Source organism: Mus pahari, chromosome 17 (assembly GCF_900095145.1).
Source record: "Mus pahari chromosome 17, PAHARI_EIJ_v1.1, whole genome shotgun sequence".
Classification (NCBI taxonomy): Eukaryota; Metazoa; Chordata; class Mammalia; order Rodentia; family Muridae; genus Mus; species Mus pahari.
In genome coordinates this window covers 21,375,576-21,396,436 of record NC_034606.1, presented here as the reverse complement: position 1 = coordinate 21,396,436, position 20,861 = coordinate 21,375,576, and the positions used below count along the sequence as shown (strand labels likewise).

General features: G+C 39.5%; 1 protein-coding gene and 1 pseudogene across 4 annotated transcripts in view; one reads left to right on the top strand and one right to left on the bottom strand.

The window, feature by feature from the left end:
- The window catches only part of LOC110335053, a 9,083-nt pseudogene extending 8,592 nt beyond the window's left edge, over positions 1–491 (top strand).
- Positions 1–20,861, bottom strand: part of Col14a1 (collagen type XIV alpha 1 chain) — a 215,110-nt gene that overhangs the window by 48,161 nt on the left and 146,088 nt on the right. For all 4 annotated transcript variants that reach the window (XM_029548078.1, XM_021216500.2, XM_029548079.1 and 1 more), the window contains exons 34-40: positions 19,116–19,274; positions 11,199–11,276; positions 8,260–8,346; positions 6,938–6,991; positions 3,585–3,680; positions 2,293–2,346; positions 1,938–1,991 (exon numbers count right to left, since the gene is read on the bottom strand). In XM_029548078.1, the coding sequence (XP_029403938.1) occupies positions 1,938–1,991; positions 2,293–2,346; positions 3,585–3,680; positions 6,938–6,991; positions 8,260–8,346; positions 11,199–11,276; positions 19,116–19,274 (582 nt within the window). The remainder of the gene's footprint in view (positions 1–1,937; positions 1,992–2,292; positions 2,347–3,584; positions 3,681–6,937; positions 6,992–8,259; positions 8,347–11,198; positions 11,277–19,115; positions 19,275–20,861) is intronic.

Below are 20,861 nucleotides of genomic sequence, written 5' to 3'. Positions count from 1 at the left end.
GAGAAGAGAAGAGAAGAGAAGAGAAAAGAGAAGAGAAGACTGAACATCAGGTCCAGGCTGAGCTTCCATCCTGCACGTTGTCCTTCAGAAGCAAGATAGTCAAGGAAATGGATGGGCATTGCTCAAAGAAGCACAGCAGCAAGAACTCAGAGAGCACACAGAAGTCTGCATGGAGAAAGGGGAAGAAGAGTCACCAGACCCTCCTGATCTCAGGAGTCCCTGCCATGGTAGAGCAGAGGACCCTGAGTGGGAGGCAAAGACAGAGAAAACCCTCACATGAGCACAAGTCCTCAAGCAGGAGGGAGGGAGAAGAGCAGAGCAGAGATAAGGATAGAGGGAGGAGCTCAGGTACTCATTCCAGCAGGCGTAAAAGGCGGAGTCACAGAAGTAGGAGTCCAGATAAGTCCCATAGGCATAAAAGGCACAGTCACTCTCGGGAGCTGGGGTCCTTCCACACCAGTGACTGTAGACATAACTTAAGCCTGTTCTAGCTGCCCAGTTCTTCGAAAATGAATTTTGTTACATAAATATAAAAAAAAAAAAAAGGGGTTGGAATGACCAGATGTTGGAAAGACTGTTGTAAAATAATGTTTTCTGGACATGCTAGGGCTCTGATACATATGAGCTCCCAACAGCTGTAGGCACACACATACAACCTACACGTTATCACACCAGTCAAACGTCCAGTGTGTTGGTTGGAAGAACTTACAAAGCCCTACCCCTACCTGAGGAGCCATTGGCTGTTGATGAATGCTGGGGAAGAGTTAGATTTCTTTAGGGATGTGGCCTCTGATGGGTTGTCCATCATCCAGTGAATAGTCTTATACACTTGCATGCACAGGTCGCATTAACTGAGCTCAGTAGATTAAAACAAGAGCAAGTTGGGAGGGAGAGTTGGTGATGGAGATCTGGGAGGAGTTGAGGTGAAGTGGTAAAATATGATCAAGATATTCTGGATTCATATATGAAATTATCAAAGAATAAATAAAAATATTTTTAAAAGGAAGATAGCTTCTCTTTCATTTGAAAATGTACTAATTTTTTTTATTTAGGTCAATTTTTGATTTTTCTAGGTAAACCTGACTGCATTTTATGATAAACTTGTATATGTATGATTTAACACTGGCATATATGCACACATACACATATGTTTACACACGCTGATTTATGATCTTTCACTGCATACTGTTCTAAAGATGCCCCACTGTTCCCGTTCTCCTCCTTTATACAAAGTTCTTCCTGTTTGCAGTGGCTTTTCCCTTCTCGGCTCCTCTGTCTTCCAGCCAAGAAGCAGCTTTGAGGGCACCTCCTTGGGGAATCCTTCCCAGACCCTCTAAGCCTGGCTTGATTTCCATTCTATGTGCCACCAGAACTCTGATCCGATAATAACATGTGGTAAAATTTTAAAAATTGAATTTCTCCCAATAAATCACAACCCTCCAAACCTGGCTTGGTGGAAACTTGTCAATGAAACAAATGTCATATTTCAGCTTGATGATTTTTGTACTTTATTTTGGTGCTTTCTATTTGAACCAATAAAAAGGACAAATAACTGAGATGTACTAAACCAATGGAGATGCCTTTATAAGTCATACTACTTGGAGTTCCATCTGTGTGGTTGTTACTTTCTTTTAGGTCTGTACTTCAAGGATCTGAAAGAACTTGAAAAACCTACTAAGCCAATAGATGCAATTGAGTACAAATAAGAATCAGGCTTGGGAGCATTCAGAACAAGCTGTCACCAGCTGGGATAAGTCTAATGAAAACAAAAACAGACAAAGAAATGGCTGAAGGGAAATAGATGCATAATAGAAATTAGACTGGCAGAAGAAAAACGCAAACCCTAATTTGGTGTCCATCTATAAAAACCTGTCTTCAGCAAAGTGACTAGGCAGGAAGTCTACCTTGCTAAAGCCCAACATTTCGCAAGTTCTTACCCTCTGGCCTGGTGAGCCATCTCGTCCTGGTGAACCAACACCTCCAGGGACACCCTAGGGAGGACAAGAACAGGAAAGTGTCAGCTTTACAGAAACAGCTCACGATCTCTCCTAGACCAGACCACAGCTTTCCAGCAAAGCCAATGGCATGAAGGGAACCCCCCTGGGACATAGGACTGAGAATCAGAAGTTACTAGTGAGAAATAGATGTCCCCACCCTCAATCAGTGTGGCTTTCAGAAGGGTGAATGAATAGAGGAAAATGTCGTTACTATAGACACACGTCCAAGGTCACAGCTGATGTCAGAAGCTTCGTGTTTCTAACCCAGGCAAAAGATTAGCAGCAAAAGTAATACCTGTGGGCCAGGAAGACCAGCATCTCCTTTATCTCCTTTATCACCCGGCATCCCCTAAGTATGCAAAAGTATACTGAGTTAGATCCGCAGATGTAAATGCTTGGTCCCTAGACTCACCCAGACACTGTTACCAGAGGATTTTCAACATAAGCTGCCTTTACACTATCAGCCACGTGTCTTATTTCACTTCTCACATATGCTACACCATCTATGTGAACATTCCTCTGCAGAACTGAATTTTCATGTACAATAACAATTCCAACCCACAGTGTGCAGATGACCAAGCTGATAATGCTAACATGTGGCGGAGGTCGGGGGGGGGGGGCGGCAGTGGGACATTTCAATGTTATTTATAGCTTCTTTGAAATCATATACATTTCACTGAATTAAATTAAATTTCTTTTCAAAGATATTAAGTATTTCAAAATAACCATTTAACGCCCACAATCTAAACTTGTTGAACTATATTCTGTTGACAGTAGAAATAAGGAATTATATGATACCTTTTAATATTCTACATTCACAATGAATACACATCAATAGTGAATTGGTTTAACAGTTGTTACCTTCTAGGTTTTAAAAGTATAGTCAAGGGCTGGGGAGGACAAGCCAGTGGGTATAGTGCTTGTCTCCCACTAAGGAAGACTTCCTGAGTTTGATTCCCCAAGACCAATATTAAAAACAAAAATCTGAGCATGGTATCCTATGCTTGCAATCCTAACACTGGGGTGGGGCACTGGGCACAGGTGGGTCCCTGGGGCTTCCTGGCCAGGTAGCCTAGTGTATTCATCAAGTTTTAAGCCAATGAAGGCACTGTCCCACAAAACCAAGGAAGGTGATTCCTGAGGCGGACGCCCAATCGCTTGCTTCTACTTACATACATACACACACCTGCATTCGATATAACCACAAAAAACATGTACCCGTGTGGACAGTGTGTGAGTTCATGCTCACTCACACGTGTGCCGCACACATACACATCACATAAACACACACAGAAATAACAATTTTACAAGAGAACTTAGACAAACAAACAAAGGCTATCCACCTTGACCTGCCATCCCCAGGCACAATATTGTGCAAATGCTTATTCCCTTCCTATGTGCCTGTGTTTTGAAAGACCACCATTAGTGAGCAAGGCACTGACTGCGGAGCTGATGAATGGTCAGTCCTGGTGATTTTTCAAGTGGACTGAGACGCATTGGTAAGACACAGAATATAAAAGCTTATTCTTTATATCCTCATGGAAAACATAACAATAAAGCCCACAAGGATATGTGCACACAACTCACAGGCATGCCTTGAATGGACAGACCGCTAGGTCCTTGGGGTCCAGGGGGGCCCTGGGGTCCTGCAGGACCTGTTTCTCCCCGAGGTCCCTCTGGTCCCTAGAAGGCAAGAGAGAAAAATTACTCTAGAAGTTAGATCCTCTAGTACCCAAAAGACATTCCTGTATATAACACTTATTTCCTGAAAAAAGAAAATTTCACTTATAAAGATATGAAATGTTCAGAGGGTAACAAGACACAAACCTTCAAATAATTTACCTCCTGGGTAAAATGTCGTCAGTAAGCTACAAGAATAAACACACCAGGGTTTCATCAACTTTATTTATTTTGTTTCTGCATGGAAGAATGCTGTGCCAATTATGTGAGAAAGTGGTCCGCCCACAACTGCCTAACACTTCCCAAAGGAGAATGCACTGCGGGACCACCCTCCTGGTCCAGGAAGGAAACTGGAAGAGCATCCCTTTCTCCTTTTCCCCATTGTCCTTTCCCACCCCAAGGATGCCTTGGCCTTTTTCTGAGAATGTTACACATAGCACGTTTTCCCCCTGACCTCCTTGCAGAACCGTAGTCTGGTTCCTCTGCAGCCACCAATGACCCCGAGCTCAATCTTCCCTTTATCCCAGGATCAGGAACCGGTAGCTCCCATTTGTTTATGCTTTAAACAACTCAACAAGGAACCTTCGACTCAGAATATCTATTTATGACCAATTTCTTCTTCCCTGTCAAATTTGGTATTCACAGCAAAGGCTATTGCTTTACTAAAGTAAGATCTCCTGTGCCTGGCTAGTATCCTATTCTAGTGGACACGCTACAGCTGTGCATATTAATGCAGCACCACATGGTACCACATCTGTACAAATACATGTGTGATATATTAATCAGTGGTGAGAACATCTAGTGCCACAAACGTGTGTGTGTGTGTGTGTGTGTGTGTGTGTATGTGTGTGTGTATAAAACATTAAGACTCCTTCCTGCCGGGCGTGGTGGCACACACCTTTAATCCCAGCACTCAGGAGGCAGAGGCAGGTGGATTTCTGAGTTTGAGGCCAGCCTGATCTACAAAGTGAGTTCCAGGACAGCCAGGGCTATACAGAGAAACCCTGTCTCGAAAGACAAAAACAACAACAACAACAACAACAATAACAACAACAACAAAAGACTCCTTCCTTCTAACTTCTTTGAAATAGAGACTATGTTACTGTTGCCTATGGAACCTACTATACAGTGGACTATTAGAAGGTATTTCCCCTGTAACTTCATACATAATGGCCAATTTTGCCTAATTCTTCATGAGCCTTGAGTAACCAGTTTTGCTCATAATTTTCACAATTTTTTAGATTCTACATATACATAAAGTCACTCATGATTTTCTCTGCCTGGTTTATTTAACACATTTTATAAGGTCCACCCATGTGGTCACAAATGACCAAATTTGACATTCTTATGTGGCTCAATAGTATCCCATCCCGTACAGGCATCACCTTTTCTTACCAATTCATCTTTTGATGGGTAGTTGGGCAGTTCCTGTTATTATCTATATATAGTGAGTTCTGTTGCAATAAACACAAAAGCAGAGATGTCTCTTCAAAATACTGATTTCTTTTGTACATATAATTTGGGTGTATAATTTGTAAATTATCTCAAATAAAAAGCAAACAGATTAGAAGAGACCAGTGACCATTGCTTTGTGATCCAAATTCTTAACATCTAATTGGTGCAATGAAATGAGCAGACTCTGGGACTTTCCCTAAGGAAGGTATAGTTTATCTGTTCTCATACTATCCACAAAGAAGGCAAGGTGACACCTCTGTGTCACATTTGGACAACTCTGTTGTCCAAATCTACTGCATACCAGTACCTTTTGTTCGTCAAAATTGCCAAACAGAAATAACCATAGTATAACAATCCTTTGGGAATAAGTAATCAGAGAAAATGGGTTACTTTAGGTTCACCAAATATCTGAATTAATTCATATTCATCATGAGAACCACTGTCCATTGAGAATGTTGGAAAAATAATGGAGTCCTGCTAAGTGAGTCCCTGAGAGGCAGAATCCAGGAAACACGGGAGCTCCTGGTCTCCATGGGTGACCCAGAGCATCCTTGTTGGGAGGAGGCACTCAATCCTGGCCTTTCTTACAGCATGAGATGGAGTCAGGTAAGAACAGCAAGCTCATCCAGAAAATGATGCAGATCAAATCACAATGGATACATCCCATGCTGTTAGGTTAGACAACACGTGATTATCTTCAGCTTGTCCTGTCGTGCATCATCTGTTTCCAATTGTAACGTAAAACTCTTTTTTTTTTTTTTTTAGTGTAATGCTCTCTGCTATATGAACATGTAAATCTGATGTATCCAAAGTACTGAATCAGTAAGACAGATGATGTGGAAAAGGTGAAGAGTAATGTCACAAGACCGAAATGGAGAATCAAGTGAGAAAGGATCTTGATGGCTGGAGAGATGGCTTGGGGGTTAAGAGCACTGGCTACTCTTCCTGAGGACCTGCTTCCCAGGCACTGCACACACAAGTGGTGTACAGACATACATTCAAAACACCCATGCATATAAAACAAATCTTTACGGAAGGAATGGCCATGAATATCATGCCAACAATAGCCAGACTATGGTCCATGACTGTACATTTGAAACAAGCATAAATACAGCATAGACTATCAGGAAATTAATCTGAAAGCAGATGTGTAGAATCCATCAGAAAGGCAAGGCACTGGAGATAGGAGATCAGTTAAAGATTTCCCAGAATCCAAAGGGAAGGAAGGGGATGAGGCCTGAACTCAATTAGTAACTGGGATTCTGCCAGTCCTTAGGATGCCTTTGTGCAAAGGAGAAAATTATGTGTTTTGATGTGGGTTGGCATAGCCTGGTCATTTTGGCTGGCAGATGCCTCTGTAGTGCACGACCTGGAGCCTTATACTTGGTGGCATTAGTATTGAGTATAGAAAGCAAAGCTAGGCATATGATTTTATATACAGTGTAAAATAGGAGAAGAAATCTAAACTGTGGGAAATTCCCTAGAAAGGACCGGGGCTAAATGGTAACTGCATGATTCTGCTTAAGACACACTTCTGTTACAGATGAGAAGGAGAAGCAGGTACCTGAGAGAGAGCCACCTTGCAGACAAAGCCACACAGAACACCAGCATTCTTGTCTGTCCCAAAAGTCTTTCACTTGACTGAGTTACTAAATACTTGTTTGGGTTAAAAAAACACGTCTTCACTATAAGTATTGTTTGACATGAGTGAGGCAAACACGTAAGACGCTGTAAGTCACAAGAGTAAATAAAGTCACATTTAACTCCAAGTTGTGCCTACTTGAGACAAAGAGAGAGCATGTTACCTTCGGACCCTGTTCACCTTGTTGGCCTTTTGGTCCTCGGAGTCCTGGACCACCCTGGCAAACAGATGTTAAGTATTAGCTCAACGACAAATCTCCAAACTGCATACTTTCTTCATCTTTCTTCATAATATGGGATTAGGTCATTGCTATTTTATATGAAGCCCACACATTGTGTACTAGTAAACGTTCATCATGCTCTTCAGCTGGAAACTCCCCACCCAGTTCTGGCCCTTCCTGTAGAGCATTTCAGAGCCTCAGAAAACCTCTGATTCAGGTCCTTTTAAGCCTGAAAAATACTTATAGGACTTGTTTATTTAGAGCTTATTTAATGCTGGTTTTAGCCACATACAAAAAGAATAAAATACTCAATTGGAATAGAATTATATGTTTTATACCAAAACTTCATAAAAAGCCACAATTCAACTCTATTTATTTACACAGAAATAAAGATAATTTAGTGTTTTTGAAACTACAATCATTTGCATTTCTTCCCAAGATGCTCTGGCATATTGATGTAACAACTGTCATCTTCTTAGTGGCAGTTGTCTTTATTAGACATATTTATGTACTATGAAATAAGTATGTGAATATATCCTTTATGTATTTGTTCATGTTTGTAAACACACATCTAAATACAAATGTGTGCATCCTTGGAATGTTTTAATTGAACAGTGCATTTAAGTAAATATTTGTAAAAGCAAATTTAGAATTGAAAAAAATGGAAAAGCATATTGTTACAAATACTATATCACCTTAAAAATAATATGCTATGGATGATGTTACTAGATTTACTTAGGTTTTGCCCTTACTGAAGGTTGTATAGCAAAATCATGCTCTATGATAAATGGGGAGGTGAATGGTGTTAGTGCAGGCCATGAGACACCAGATAGTTTTCCTTCGGTTGCGCAAAAGAACTGAAGATCATTGAAAGTGAGCTAATGCTCTCCCTATGTAATTCCAATTTCCACGAGGCATGCAGGTCGACTTGAAAAATAAATCAACAGCATCAAGTGGTCACATACAACATCTTACATATTGTGGGCAGCAGGGGGATATGCCAGTCCTTCAGGTGTAAGCAGAGGCCCAGTGATGGGACTCATACTGAAGATTAACCATGGTGGCATAGAGGGAGGATTTTGAGCATAAAGCAATGGGAGGCAGATGGCATGCTAGGAAGAAGATCATCTTGTAGATGTGTCAAAGTTTAACTTAGGATTAAGTGTGTGACAGCCCTTTAGTCCAGTAGGCAGCACATTTTAGACCCAAGAGGAATGGTGTTAATGCTCTTGAAGAACATTCAAGGCTGAGCTAGCAGGACTTACTGGGGGGCCAGCTGGTCCTAGAGCTACTTCATTGGTTTCTGAGCAAGAGCAGGATCGTGGAAGGTCTGGGCAGGACTCTTCATCCCGCTGAGGAGAAAAACAAAACAAAACAAAACAAAATAAAAATGTAATTGTTAACAAGACAGTCTACATAAGTTTTACTGACTTTAAGAAAATACTTTAGGAGTTGTTTTAAGATTTTAGGTGAACATTATGGTATCAGGTTCCCAAGTACAAGATCTCTTCTGAAGGAGACAGTGTGGCTGCATATGGAACATGGAACATCAATTATCACAGCTTTAGAGGGATTTGCTGAAACTAGATTAAAATCCAAGTGAAGAAACAGTCAGGAGGGAATGGAGAATGTTTTTGGTTTCTATTTAATTCACCTAGAACAGCAATGGTCTTTGAACCAAAGGTCCTAAACACTTTCCATGTACTTCACTGTCTTTCTGTTTTAAAAGATAAAAGAAAACTTGCTGAAAGGCTCAGTCAAAACTACTGTATATGGATTAAACCAAAGAATTAAGACTGCTTAAGTACATCTATGTCTTTTGGCAATTCTATCAGCTTCTGTCGCTGAAACCAAGAAAACGCAACAGACCTAGGGTGTTAGGGTAGGGTTCCTTTTTCTCTTCTCTTGGGATATTTACTGACATGAGATGTTAGAAAATGCTTGGTCATGCTAGGCTGACTATATCCAAGGGAGTTTCCCGAATGCGGAGCTACGCAGAGTGCCTGGTAACAACTTTGTGTAATTGTTAAATATCCCATCTGGAACGGAGGCCTAAGCGATTTCAGCTCTGAGGTATGAAACTATAGGACTTCACAGAGACCTTCAGTCCTCTTGAGTAGATGAAAAGGTCATTATGTAAGACCTAACAGGACAGTGAGGTTAGATAAAACAGGGCTAGACAACAGATTACCAAGATGAAAGTCAGTGAGTCCCCGAAATATTCCAAACAAAACCCTCACAATGGCTAAGCAAATGACCTAGTCTCCTTCCATGGCCTTTTCTTTCAATGGTGGGCAAGAAGGAAAGATTTCCATTCACATCTGCTGACATACCTCATCTGTTCTAATACTTGGTCATCTTTATTAAAACATAAATTCAAGTCTTCCTAAAGATCGCCCAAATGAATATGGCATCAGGCATCCCTGTTTCAAGACCCAGAAGTGGGTTTGCTATTGTTGATGATCTGTCTTCATGGGACATAATTTATAAGCCTTTGGTGAATAAAGCAAGGAGAAAAGTAATTAAAGAGCCTGGGTCCTTCCTAGAATTGATGACTGCATTTTTGCTAGATACACCATGAGATATTCTGTTTCCTTTTGAATTGCTCAACCTATTTACCCTTAAGTGCAACAGTAAGATCTCGTGTTTAATTTGGGACTGGTTTAGAAACTTATTTTGATGAAACTTACTTGCTTCCTCAAACAAGCTCCCAGGAATTTACTGCCTGCAGTAAATGTTTTAATCTGGTTCTAAAATCAAAACCTCTAGACTTCATGAAGACTTGACTATGCTCATTATATGGGTTTAATTATTAAGGCATGCCAACATTTATTCACAGCAGAGCCTCCTCTTCCAGCTTGCTTTCTATGAGAATTCTAGGAGTTATGAATCTCCTTTTGTGTCTGTACATAGACATGTAGATACAACTTTACGAGAAAATAATAGAAAATGCTTAGTTTTCTGGTGGTGTCATATAGATTATGACTACACTTCCAAATTTGTGTGGCATGAAAACCCAAGGCAATCTGTTAAATTTGTATTGCTACTGTGAATGTTTTTAAAATTCAGTGAAAATACAGCAGCACTTGCCATCTGCTGAACTTCATGTGAATAACAGGCTCAAGATAGGTCAGAGCTTCATTCTGGGCTTGGTGATGCTGCCTTGGAATCCTGGAACTTGGCACATAGAGGCAGGAGGGTCAAAACTCAAGGTCACCCTTGTCCTAGGTTCATCCCTGCTGCTGTCATAAAAACACTCTGGAAAAACCAACTTAGGAGAGGAAAGGGTCTGTTTCAGCTGACTTAGAAGTCAGAGCAGGAACTTGACACAGAAGCCACGAAAGAACTCTGGTCATTGGCTCGTTCACCGGCTCCTGCTTAGCAAATTTTCTTAAACAATTAAGGCCTGGGGATATTACTGCCTAGAGTGAGCTGCATTCTCCCACAATTAATAGTCAAGACAGTGCCCTATAAACATGCCCACAGGCTAAGCTAAAGTAGATAATTCCTCTATTGTGTGACTCTAGGCTGTGTCAAATCAATAATCAAAGCTAAATAGGAACCTGGGCTAGACAGTTGGTTTGAGTTCAGTGTGGATGACATGATACCTTCTCACAGAACAAAACATACAAACAAAACCACTCGACAGTGTCAACAGCATATTTTGGCAATTCTTTTTGATGCTCTTTCTTTGCAGACCTAGGTTTCAGTAGTTGTTATGACGAAAAGCAATGCAATAGGGCGGATCCGTTTGTAAAAGGAAGTGAGGACCAGGTATAGTCTGATCTCAAGATAGGGCTACACTGCCACACTCACTAGGCATACGCTTCTCGAACACAACTACCATCTTTTCCTTTCAGTGCCGGCTATGGCTACTGTGTTGCTAGGATAAGCAAGAGGCTTACAGCTAAACAGTTCATAAATGTGACTTTGAAGTATTTCCTTTGACTCGGGAAGATTTGGAAAGCAGGAGGCTCAGAGGCACCCGGAGTGAGTGGCAACAGTATCTGTGGTACACAGTGCAAACCATGTGGGATTATACATAATGGTCTCATTGGCCTCCTCTACTGTCTCTTTATTAAACCTACCTGACTTTAATTATCATCACAAAAGGAACTGCTTATGGTATGAATACTGAAAAACTGCTCTCATTTACAAAGAAAAGATAGATTTTACTGTTCGATAGAGGTGAAAGGATTCTTACCAGACCGGGAAGTTCGCAGCATCTGTCTTTACTGGCCCATGATGTAGAGCAAACGATATCAAACATTTGTAACTGGAACTGATTCAGAAAGATAATGATCATTCAATAAGGACGATGCAGATAAAGTGTGTTCATAGTTACAATTATTTCACCAGAGATAAGATACCATTATATTTATAGCATAATATTCCAGTAAATAAATTTAAAAATAAACCCAAGCTAATTTTGTTCCTGAAACAGATAATGATCATACATTCTGTCTACAGTTGCTCCACCTGCTGTCTAAATCCCCTTCCACCATTTCTTCCCCTTCTCAGATACACCTACAATGACCTTAGTTCTGGGGGCAAAGTCCTCCTTGGAAGCCCCTTATACCTCCTCCCAAATGCCCCACTAGTCACAAAGCGCTCTAGCTGCCCTTCACAGATCACACCTCACCTACTACTCCATCATCTGTATTATCATACCCTTCAATTCTTCAAGGTCAGGGGAACTGCTCATCTCCGAGTCACTAAGCATAGCAGCTAACACATAATAAACACACAGGAAGTCTGAGGAATGCACCTAGTTCATTCCTCTGTGGCATCGTTTTCACTGTAAGCAAGATATTGTGGAGACTTTTCTGAGATGATAATGATAACAGAAAACAAAACAGTCCTGTGCTAGAAAAACTTATAGGGAATGGGCGACTCCTAAATAAATATTGTGCTCAATGAGGTGCTGGGAGAGATTCATAAGGAGTACCATGGGTACATAAACTTTGTGTATTTTTATTTAAGCAACTTGTCACACTGTACTTAGCCCTATTTCATTTACATATGTTGGTAGTAACTCAAGACATGAGGTGAAATATACAGAAATATCTTTATAACATTAATGGGGGCTAACACTAACTTAATCACCTAATTATTTCTACTTCTTTCTATATCATTTTGAAATATTGAGGTATGGCATCGATAAAATAACTGGGAAGATAATAATATCTTTGTTTTAATCTACAACTTTCTTCCAGCAGGTAATGCTTAAGGACCTTCAATATGTAGGCCAATGAATGCTACTCATCCTTAGCCCCGAGCCCTCAGGGTGTAATGACAGCGTTTACATTGCTAGCTCTATTGAAAGAGGCTACCAGAAGTTCCAGGAGTATCCCTAAAAAGCCACTTCTAACAACAAGAAAATGAAATCAGGTTTTTCTGTTCTCATGCTCAAGAATAACTGTGTGCATTATTGGAATGTTTTACCAGTAAACAGAGAAACCTTGAGTTTTGAAAAATAGGCTCATTATTCAAAACATCTTACTTTCTTGAAATTACCATAGCAATGTATTATTTGCTAAAATGTCAGCAGAACACATAGCTTACCACCACCACCTTTGGATATTTTAACATCCAGGCCACAGATATATATATATATATATATATATATATATATATATATATATATATGCCAAAACAGGGAAGCCATACAACAAAATAATGATCAATTAAAAAAAACTTAAAAATGAGAACATTTCCAAAAGTGCACTACAGCAGACTTTTGTAAATATAAAAAAGCAAGAAAGAGTTCAGATAGCACAAAGATTGGAGCCCATGGAGCCAGGCTTCTGGGCTAGGAGTCCTGAGTCCAGTCTTAGAGAACTCAGTTATTTTGAAGAAATTAGTTCTTGTTTTGAACTCTCCTTTTTCTCATCTGTGAAAATGTGTGCCAACATAGTTGAACACCTATACTCTGAATGTAGGAGGCTTTCTGACTGTTGAAATGATGCCAAAAACTTCTCTATCTGGCTTTGCTGGATGAGTTGCATGTAAAGTGCAGACCCACTAAAGACGTCTAAAGTTCCTGTTGGATGTGTATAAAAGGTATATGCAAAACATAAATACATCTAGTGTCTAGACTTGGATTCCATCTTCAAGATCTCTCATCGTGTATATTTGAATATTCCAAACTCTGTAGTTCCAAGTATTTCAGGTTAGAGATACTCAATTCTATTAGCTATTCGGTTTGTTGTGAAGACAGGATGAGTTAACATGGAGAGTGTACTAGAACAGTGTCTGAAACACACCTGCAATGGATAGTAACTATCCTGTCAGAGTTCAGTGCACAACTCTCTCACAACTTGCTTCTAAAGCTTCTAAGCCAATAATGTAGATTCAGCGCAAAAGTAAGCGTGGCAACAGAAGATATAGAAGAGGTTTCTTCTAAATTTTATTATTTACTTTTAATGATTTGGAAAAAAATCTTAAGAAAAAGACAATATTAAACAAGATGTTTCAAAACTCTGCTCTGTGCTGGCTATTATTCTAAGTACTTTATGTCTAACCTTTTTTTTTTTCTCAGATATCACCATATAGCACAGTGATGGTCACATCCATTCTGCGACCCAGGTCGGTTGGACCTGAAACGGTTTAGTCTGAGTTACTGAAGACCATCATGAAAGTTCAATTCCAGCTGAGATTTGAACAGCCCAACCAATGTGTGGTCTAAACCTGTGTGGTTTATTTAGTAATAAATGTGTCTTTGAGTTAATGCTTAAAAAAAAAAATGACGACATCCCAGGCTGGTTTTATAATGTTACTCCACTTGAAAACATTTATTCAATGGGTCTTATTATGGATATCATCAGCTACAGTCAGCTATGTCTGGAAATCATTCATCCATTAAAAAAAATTTAGCATTCCTGGATAAAACCTTCATGTTAAAATATTTTAGTGAATGGAAAGATTTCCTTAAAGCAAAAGCCCTTCACCACCTCTAGTATGCATCAAGCCTTCTTGAAGTTTCTCCAGTAAACACTCAACACTCAGCCACCTATTGCTGCATGATGTCTACATATAAACTTTTGCCTAGCCTTGTGGAGTGATTAAGATTTGTATGAGCTCAGTTTATCTACTGAAGGGATCAAACATCCACTACATATTTGATGAAGCCAGTACTGTCATTTGAAGAATGTTACTATGTGGGATGACTTTTCTTTCACAACTTAGGTGGGATCTGCAGATTTTTCTTTGAGAACACCAAATTAATTCATAGTTGTTTTGTATTTGTAATAGCTTTGATTCCTTAGTTGTCCTTAGGACTTCTTTCCCAAGGCACATTTCTACAGATGGATCGAAAAACAGCAATAGCAAAGTAAGAGAGGGCTTCTGGCTTTTACTCCAAAACCAATGGCATACGTAGCTGTACGACTTCCACAGGAGATGTTATATCAAAGTATTTTGTATGTAAGTGTCTTGGAATGCAAAACAACATAGTTCAAAAGAAGGCATAGCTCAGGCAGTTAATACAAGAGACACCCTCCTTCTACTTAACCAAAATATATAAAAGACAGATTTTTAAGACACAAGAAAGGACGTGTAGCCTTCCATATTTACACTTTGTAATTTCTCTAACTGGAATCCTTAGCCAATTACAAATGCTCATTTTCCATCACTGGACATTTTTGTCTGGGTGTAGCTCAAAAGGCAAGTCATTTGAGGTCAAATGTTAGCAAGAAAATAAGATTAAAATATTTCCAGCACTTGAGTCATTTTGATCTATGAATGGGAGTTTCAAAGTTCTCTTGGCTCCCCTTTCCACTCAGTACCAGATTTTCTCCTCCAACTTTTTTCTTAAATAATGTAAGTACATTCATTGACTTATATAAATCAAAAGCTTTCTGTATATAAGAAGATCCCATAGAGAGAGTTGCAGAGACCTAGGCCACCTTCCGTTTCTCACCAGGTGTCCAACTTCTCGTTGACTTCATCAACAAAGCAAGAAGTACTTTGCCATGGTAGAGTTCCGAGCTAGGGCTTGCTTTTAAGTTATTACATTTTAGGAATCACATGAGCATTCTGATTAAATTCAGAAATGAAAGTTAACAATCATCTTGCCTGTTGGTAGAATAAATGCTTATGTGTAGAAATATTTTGAGACTAAGATTTGACCACAGTTATTTGCAAGATTGTAACTGAAACAATGAGTCCTTGAAGCTGTGGAAGAAGAGATGGGCACATGGCCTCTGGATCAGACCTGTTGTCTTAAGGTGGACAGAATCAGAGTCCAGCAGAAGACAGCACTGGAATGAAAGCCAGACAGTCCAGGGGAGGTCAAAGTTCACATCTCAACTTCCTCATATTATTTTTAAATGACAGCTCTCATTAATTCAAAGCAAAGTTTTAGCATCAATTAAGTAAAGACAATATGAATATCTCTTCTTATGGTTTTAGAATATTAAATTGATATTTCACAGGAATACACATGTCATAGACCACAGTAGGCATATGCATTAGAAACTGTTTTGATTTAAGGAATTAAAGAAGCCACGCATAGAAAAACTCCTTTCAAAAATTTACCACTTGTTTCTTAACATCAGGGTTTTGTTTTTTTACTTCTTTATATATTTCAAGTATTAGCCCTCTATTGAAAGGGTAGTTGGTAAAAATTTCCTCACATTCTGTAGCCTGCCACTTTGTCCAAATAATGGTTTCCTTATAACTTATGATTTTATTTTGTTTTAATTTCTCTTTCTCTTGTGTGTGTGCATGTATGTGTGTGTGTGTGTGTGTGTGTGTGTGTGTGTGTGTGTGTGTGTGTGCCTGCACTCATGTGCAGGAGTGTACACTTATATGTGTTTTTGAGGATTTGACTCTTTTTTTTTTTTTTTCTGTTTGTGTTTTGGTTTGTCTTATCCGGGTTTGGTTTTCTTTACTTATTTTATCTTTGATATTTTTGAATTTTAATGTGTAGAAGGAAGGGAGGGTGAGGATGTGGGTGGGTAGAGAAGTAGGGGTGATCTCAGGGGAGGTTGGGATAGGGACAAGTGTGATCAGAATATATGGTATGAAGGGAAGCCTGCTTTCAATAGAGAGAAAGGTTAACACTGAAGAGTCATCAGCTGGTCTACTGCTGAATTCTACACCAAAACCTTTCCTCAGTGAATAGAATTATAGGTGGCTCCTATAATTTTGTTTCTTGGCATATTTCCCTTTTATTTCAATAGCAGGAGGCTGAGTAAATGCCAAGTGAGTAACTGCCTCAGTGTTAGATTCCAAAGGTAGAAAAGGCACTCTAAGAAATGTAGTTCCGTTCCAGAAACTCAAGCTTTTTCTAAAATCATTGAAAGAAAGAAAAAGAGAGAGAGAAAGAGAGAGGGGGAAGGAAGGGAGGGAGGGAGGGAGGGAGGGAGGGAGGGAAAAAAAGAAAAGAAGAGAGGTAAAAAACTTCTTACAAAGAAAGACTGGAAAGGCGAGGCAGTTACTTCTCTTTACACATATGTTTTTCTTTACACATATGTTTTGACAGCTAAGTTAAGCCTGCTTATTAGTTTAGTCTCCCTGGGGACAGCCACCACCTGCAGAATCTTGCATTTCTGAGCATGAGTTGTTTTTATTAAGAATGTAAGCAGTTTCTATACAGTAGTTATTATAACCCTAAATCCTCTTTCCTTCACTAAACTGTGGTTTGAAAGGATACATTGTCTTTTAAAAGGGAATCCTTAGAATCTTCCAACATTTTGAATTAATGTTAGATTTGTAGGTGAGCTACTCATAATTATTCCTCATGGAGTTATTAGACCGTGCCGTTATACATACCCTTCTGCTGGTTACAGAGGAAGACCAACACTGAGCTGAATACTTTTTGAAGCTGAAATTGAAAGGCTAGGACTCGTCTCTCCTATGACATTAATATCACTAAGCAACAGCCCCAAAAGGAGGAGTGATTGACTACTCAATTGCATTTTTAAGCTCTAACCTAATATTATCCATTTCAGCATAAGCAAATTCTTCAGTAAGTGGGAAGACTAAAAATCTATTTAGGAATCCTTCACAGACTTCTAGATTAGAAGAGAAGCTATGGCTTTTTTTCCTAGTAGCCTTACAAAGAACTCTTTAGTTACTGACATCTATAAATTCCCCCTTTGTCTCCTACTGGCTGCAAGTTGCCACAAAGGGCCTTCTGTTTAACTAACTGCATTGCAGTTGGTGTCCCAAAGCGAAAAATTACCATCAGTATACCTGAGACATATAGGCACATTTAGGTGTACAAACAAATGTTTTGATATTTTATTGGTTATGTATATGGAGTACATAATTACCTCTGATATAATTTGAAACACACTATAATTATTATAAAGTTATAATTATAAAATACAAATGGGGAGGATAGGAGATATATTAAGAGATTATAGTCAATGACACATATGGAGTCTACTAAAGATGACACTGTTTAAGGAAATAAATTATGCAAATCAAGTAGTCTGAGGCTATCATGTACCTCAGTCAGAGCTCCTTGCCCACTATTCACAAGGTCTTAGGCTCAGGACCACAAGCAAACTCTATGTATGAGAACTAGCCCATTTCTATTTACATTCTAGCAAGGGTTCTTGGGTACTTATTCTGCTTGTAGAAATATGTCAGAAACTGTGATGGTGTTTTTAAAAGAAGCCAATGCTGTTGCTACTAAATTGGGGAATTTATATTGTCTAAGGAAGTAAAATATGAATAAATGAAAAAAGATGTGGCTGTTAATAATCAAGTTGCAAATGAGTATTTAGTTGTCTGTTAAAGGTGAGGTGGAGGATGAAAAATTCATTGTTGTGAACATTTTCTTTTGTCCAGTGATGTAGCTGCTCATCTTTGAGTATTACTGTCAGGGACATTAGATGCATGATGCTTAAAGTTAAGAAAGCCGTGGTAGTACTAAGTGATTTGGGCCTAGACTTGCCCTGTCTGGTAAATGGGCCCATCTAGTCATCCTCACACTGGCCGCTGCATCGTGGCCTTAGTTGGCTAAATCTGTGTTTTTACAATCTCTGGAACACGGTTTCTAGTGTCATGTAGAGAAGTGCACACTGGGATGGTCGGTCTTTTTAACACTATAATGTTCCTAGCTTTAGGCTGACTCACAGAGTGCTGCTAATGAGCTGGGAACACGCCCTGTTAAAACAAAACCCTGGAACTCCTGCAACTCTTTTTTGTGGGGAGGGAGTGAAAGGAATGTGATTCTATGGCAATTAAAAGTCTCCCAGACTTCAATTCCATTTTAATGATATAAAAATTAGTTTAGAACGGTCTTTACATGAGTGAAAGGGCTACCAATGACATAAAATAGTTTTAAAATCTACAAACCTCACCCAAATTAGAAGCATATGCAATTTTCCTAGGTAGAGGTTTGAATTCCAATTTAAAAAAAAAAAAACACCTATGACACAAAAACGCTGCAGAATATTATGATATTCACATCTTCAAATGCACTTAGATAATTAACTAGTCTAGTTCCTGAAGCATTATCTTTATAATATACAGAAGCCTACTTCCTTGAGCATCCATATTTGCTTAAAGAATCACCATCTATCATCTATCTGTCAATCATCTATCTATCACCTATCAACCATCACTTGTCATTTATAAGTCTATCTATCTATCTATCTATCTATCTATCTATCTATCTATCTATCTATCTAACTAACTAACTAACTAACTAACTATGCATTTCTTCATCCATCCATTCATCTCTTTAACAGTGAGATATGGTCTTCTAACTGGGCTGCCTTGTCTGGCCTCAGTGGGAGAGGATGTACCTAGCCTCACAGAGACTTGATGCACAGGAGCAGGGATTCCCAGGGGCCGCCCACCCACTCAGAGGAGAAAAGGAGGAGGAACAGGAAGGGTTGTGGAAGGGGGTGACCAGGAGGTGGGCAGCGAGTGGGAAGTAAAGTAAATAAAAATTTTCTACTCTGTCATTAAAGAACAGTAAACATTAAAAGAAGAGCTGAAAGGAGAAAGAAGAAAGAAAGAATGGAAGGAAGGAAGGAAGGAAGGAAGGAAGGAAGGAAGGAAGGAAGGAAGGAAGGAAGGAAGGAAGCAGCTAAATAAATAAATATTAAAGGAATTTTCCCTGTGACAGACACACAGTTGCATGTCCTTGTCTACTTACTGGTGCAGAGTTTCCATTTGGTCCTCTCGATCTGACCATTCTCCCTAGTACTTCCACACCATCCGATGTGATATTCGCTGATGCATTTATTGCCTTCTGGCCAACTTCCTTACAGTCAACAACCACTTTGGCCAGAGTCTTGCTGACAACAACATGGAGCTAGATAAAATAAAAGATGTTTTAGGACGTCCTGTGCAGGGAGAATCATAAACGTATCCGTGCACTGTCTGGCTCACTGTTAAGAAGCACAGAGAAGGAAGAGAATTCTGTCTTTAAATATTTCGCTATGTACCTTTTTCATGACTTCTCGACACTCAAGAATCATTCCTCTAGATATTTCACTTTGACATACTTTAAAAGAGCCACTCTTTATAAGAGATTTTAGTTTAGCTTTCTTTTTTTTCTTTTCTAATTTTTTTCAATTTTTTATTAGATATTTTCTTCATTTACATTTCAAATGCTATCCTAAAAGTCCTCTATACCCTCCCCCCACTCTGCTCCCCTACCCACCCACTCCCACTTCTTGGCCCTGGTGTTCCCCTGTTCTGGGTCATATAAAGTTTGCAAGACCAAGGGGCCTCTCTTCCCAAAGATGGTCGGCTAGGCCATCTTCTGCTACATATGCAGCTAGACTCTCGAGCTCAGGGGGTACTGGTTAGTTCATATTGTTGTTCCACCTATAGGGTTGCAGACCCCTTCAGCTCCTTGGGTACTTTCTCTAGCTCCTCCATTGGGGGCCTTGTGTTCCATCCAACAGGTGACCGTGAGCATCCACTTCTGTATTTGCCAGGCACTGGCATAGCCTAACACGAGACAGCTATATCAGGGTCCTTTCAGCAAAATCTTGCTGGCATGTACAATAGTGTCTGAGTTTGGTGGCTGATTATGGGATGGATCCCTGGGTGGGGTAGTCTCTGGATGGTCCATCATTTCATCTTAGCTCCAAACTTTGTCTCTGTAACTCCTTCCATGGGTATTTTGTTCCCTATTCTAAGGAGGAATGAAGTATCCACACGTTGGTCTTCCTTCTTCTTGATTTTCTTGTGTTTTGCAAATTGTATCTTGGGTATTCTAAGTTTCTGGGCTAATATTCGCTTATCAGTGAGTGCATATCAAGTGACTTCTTTTGTGATTGGGTTACCTCACTTAGGATGATATCCTCCAGATACATCCATTTGCCCAAGAATTTCATAAATTCATTTTTTAATAGGAATAGCTTAGCTTTCTTGATGTTTAAGTTAGCACAGAAAGTATTGTGTGTTAGTATGAATGTTATGCATGTGTCATTAGAGTTAGTTCTAATTTGTTCCCTTCCCCCACTGCCTTCCCCGATTTTCCCATCTCCGTGCAGCCGGAAGCGATCCTGACAGTGAAGGACATTTTCTTAAGGGGAAGGGTAGGAATGAATACAAGGAAGAAGCCCTTCAGCTTACTGTCTGGTGTGGTTTTCTCAAACTACAGTCTCAAGGACATGAAGAGCACTGTTGCAGCAGTCACAGGTTCTTTGTAAGGATATGGGAAAGCCAGATTTTTTCATGCTTTAAGTAACTATTAAGGGTAGGTTTGTTGTAAATAAACCAGGTAACCACACTCTAACCAAGTTCTGACATAGAAATCGATCAGCCTTCTACACATTTTGAATTGGGATTAGTTTTGCTTCATGGATTCTACTTATTTGTGGCAGACTAGTGAAAGGAAAACAAATCCATACTCCAATAATGATCTCACTCACCAAGAACGGTAACC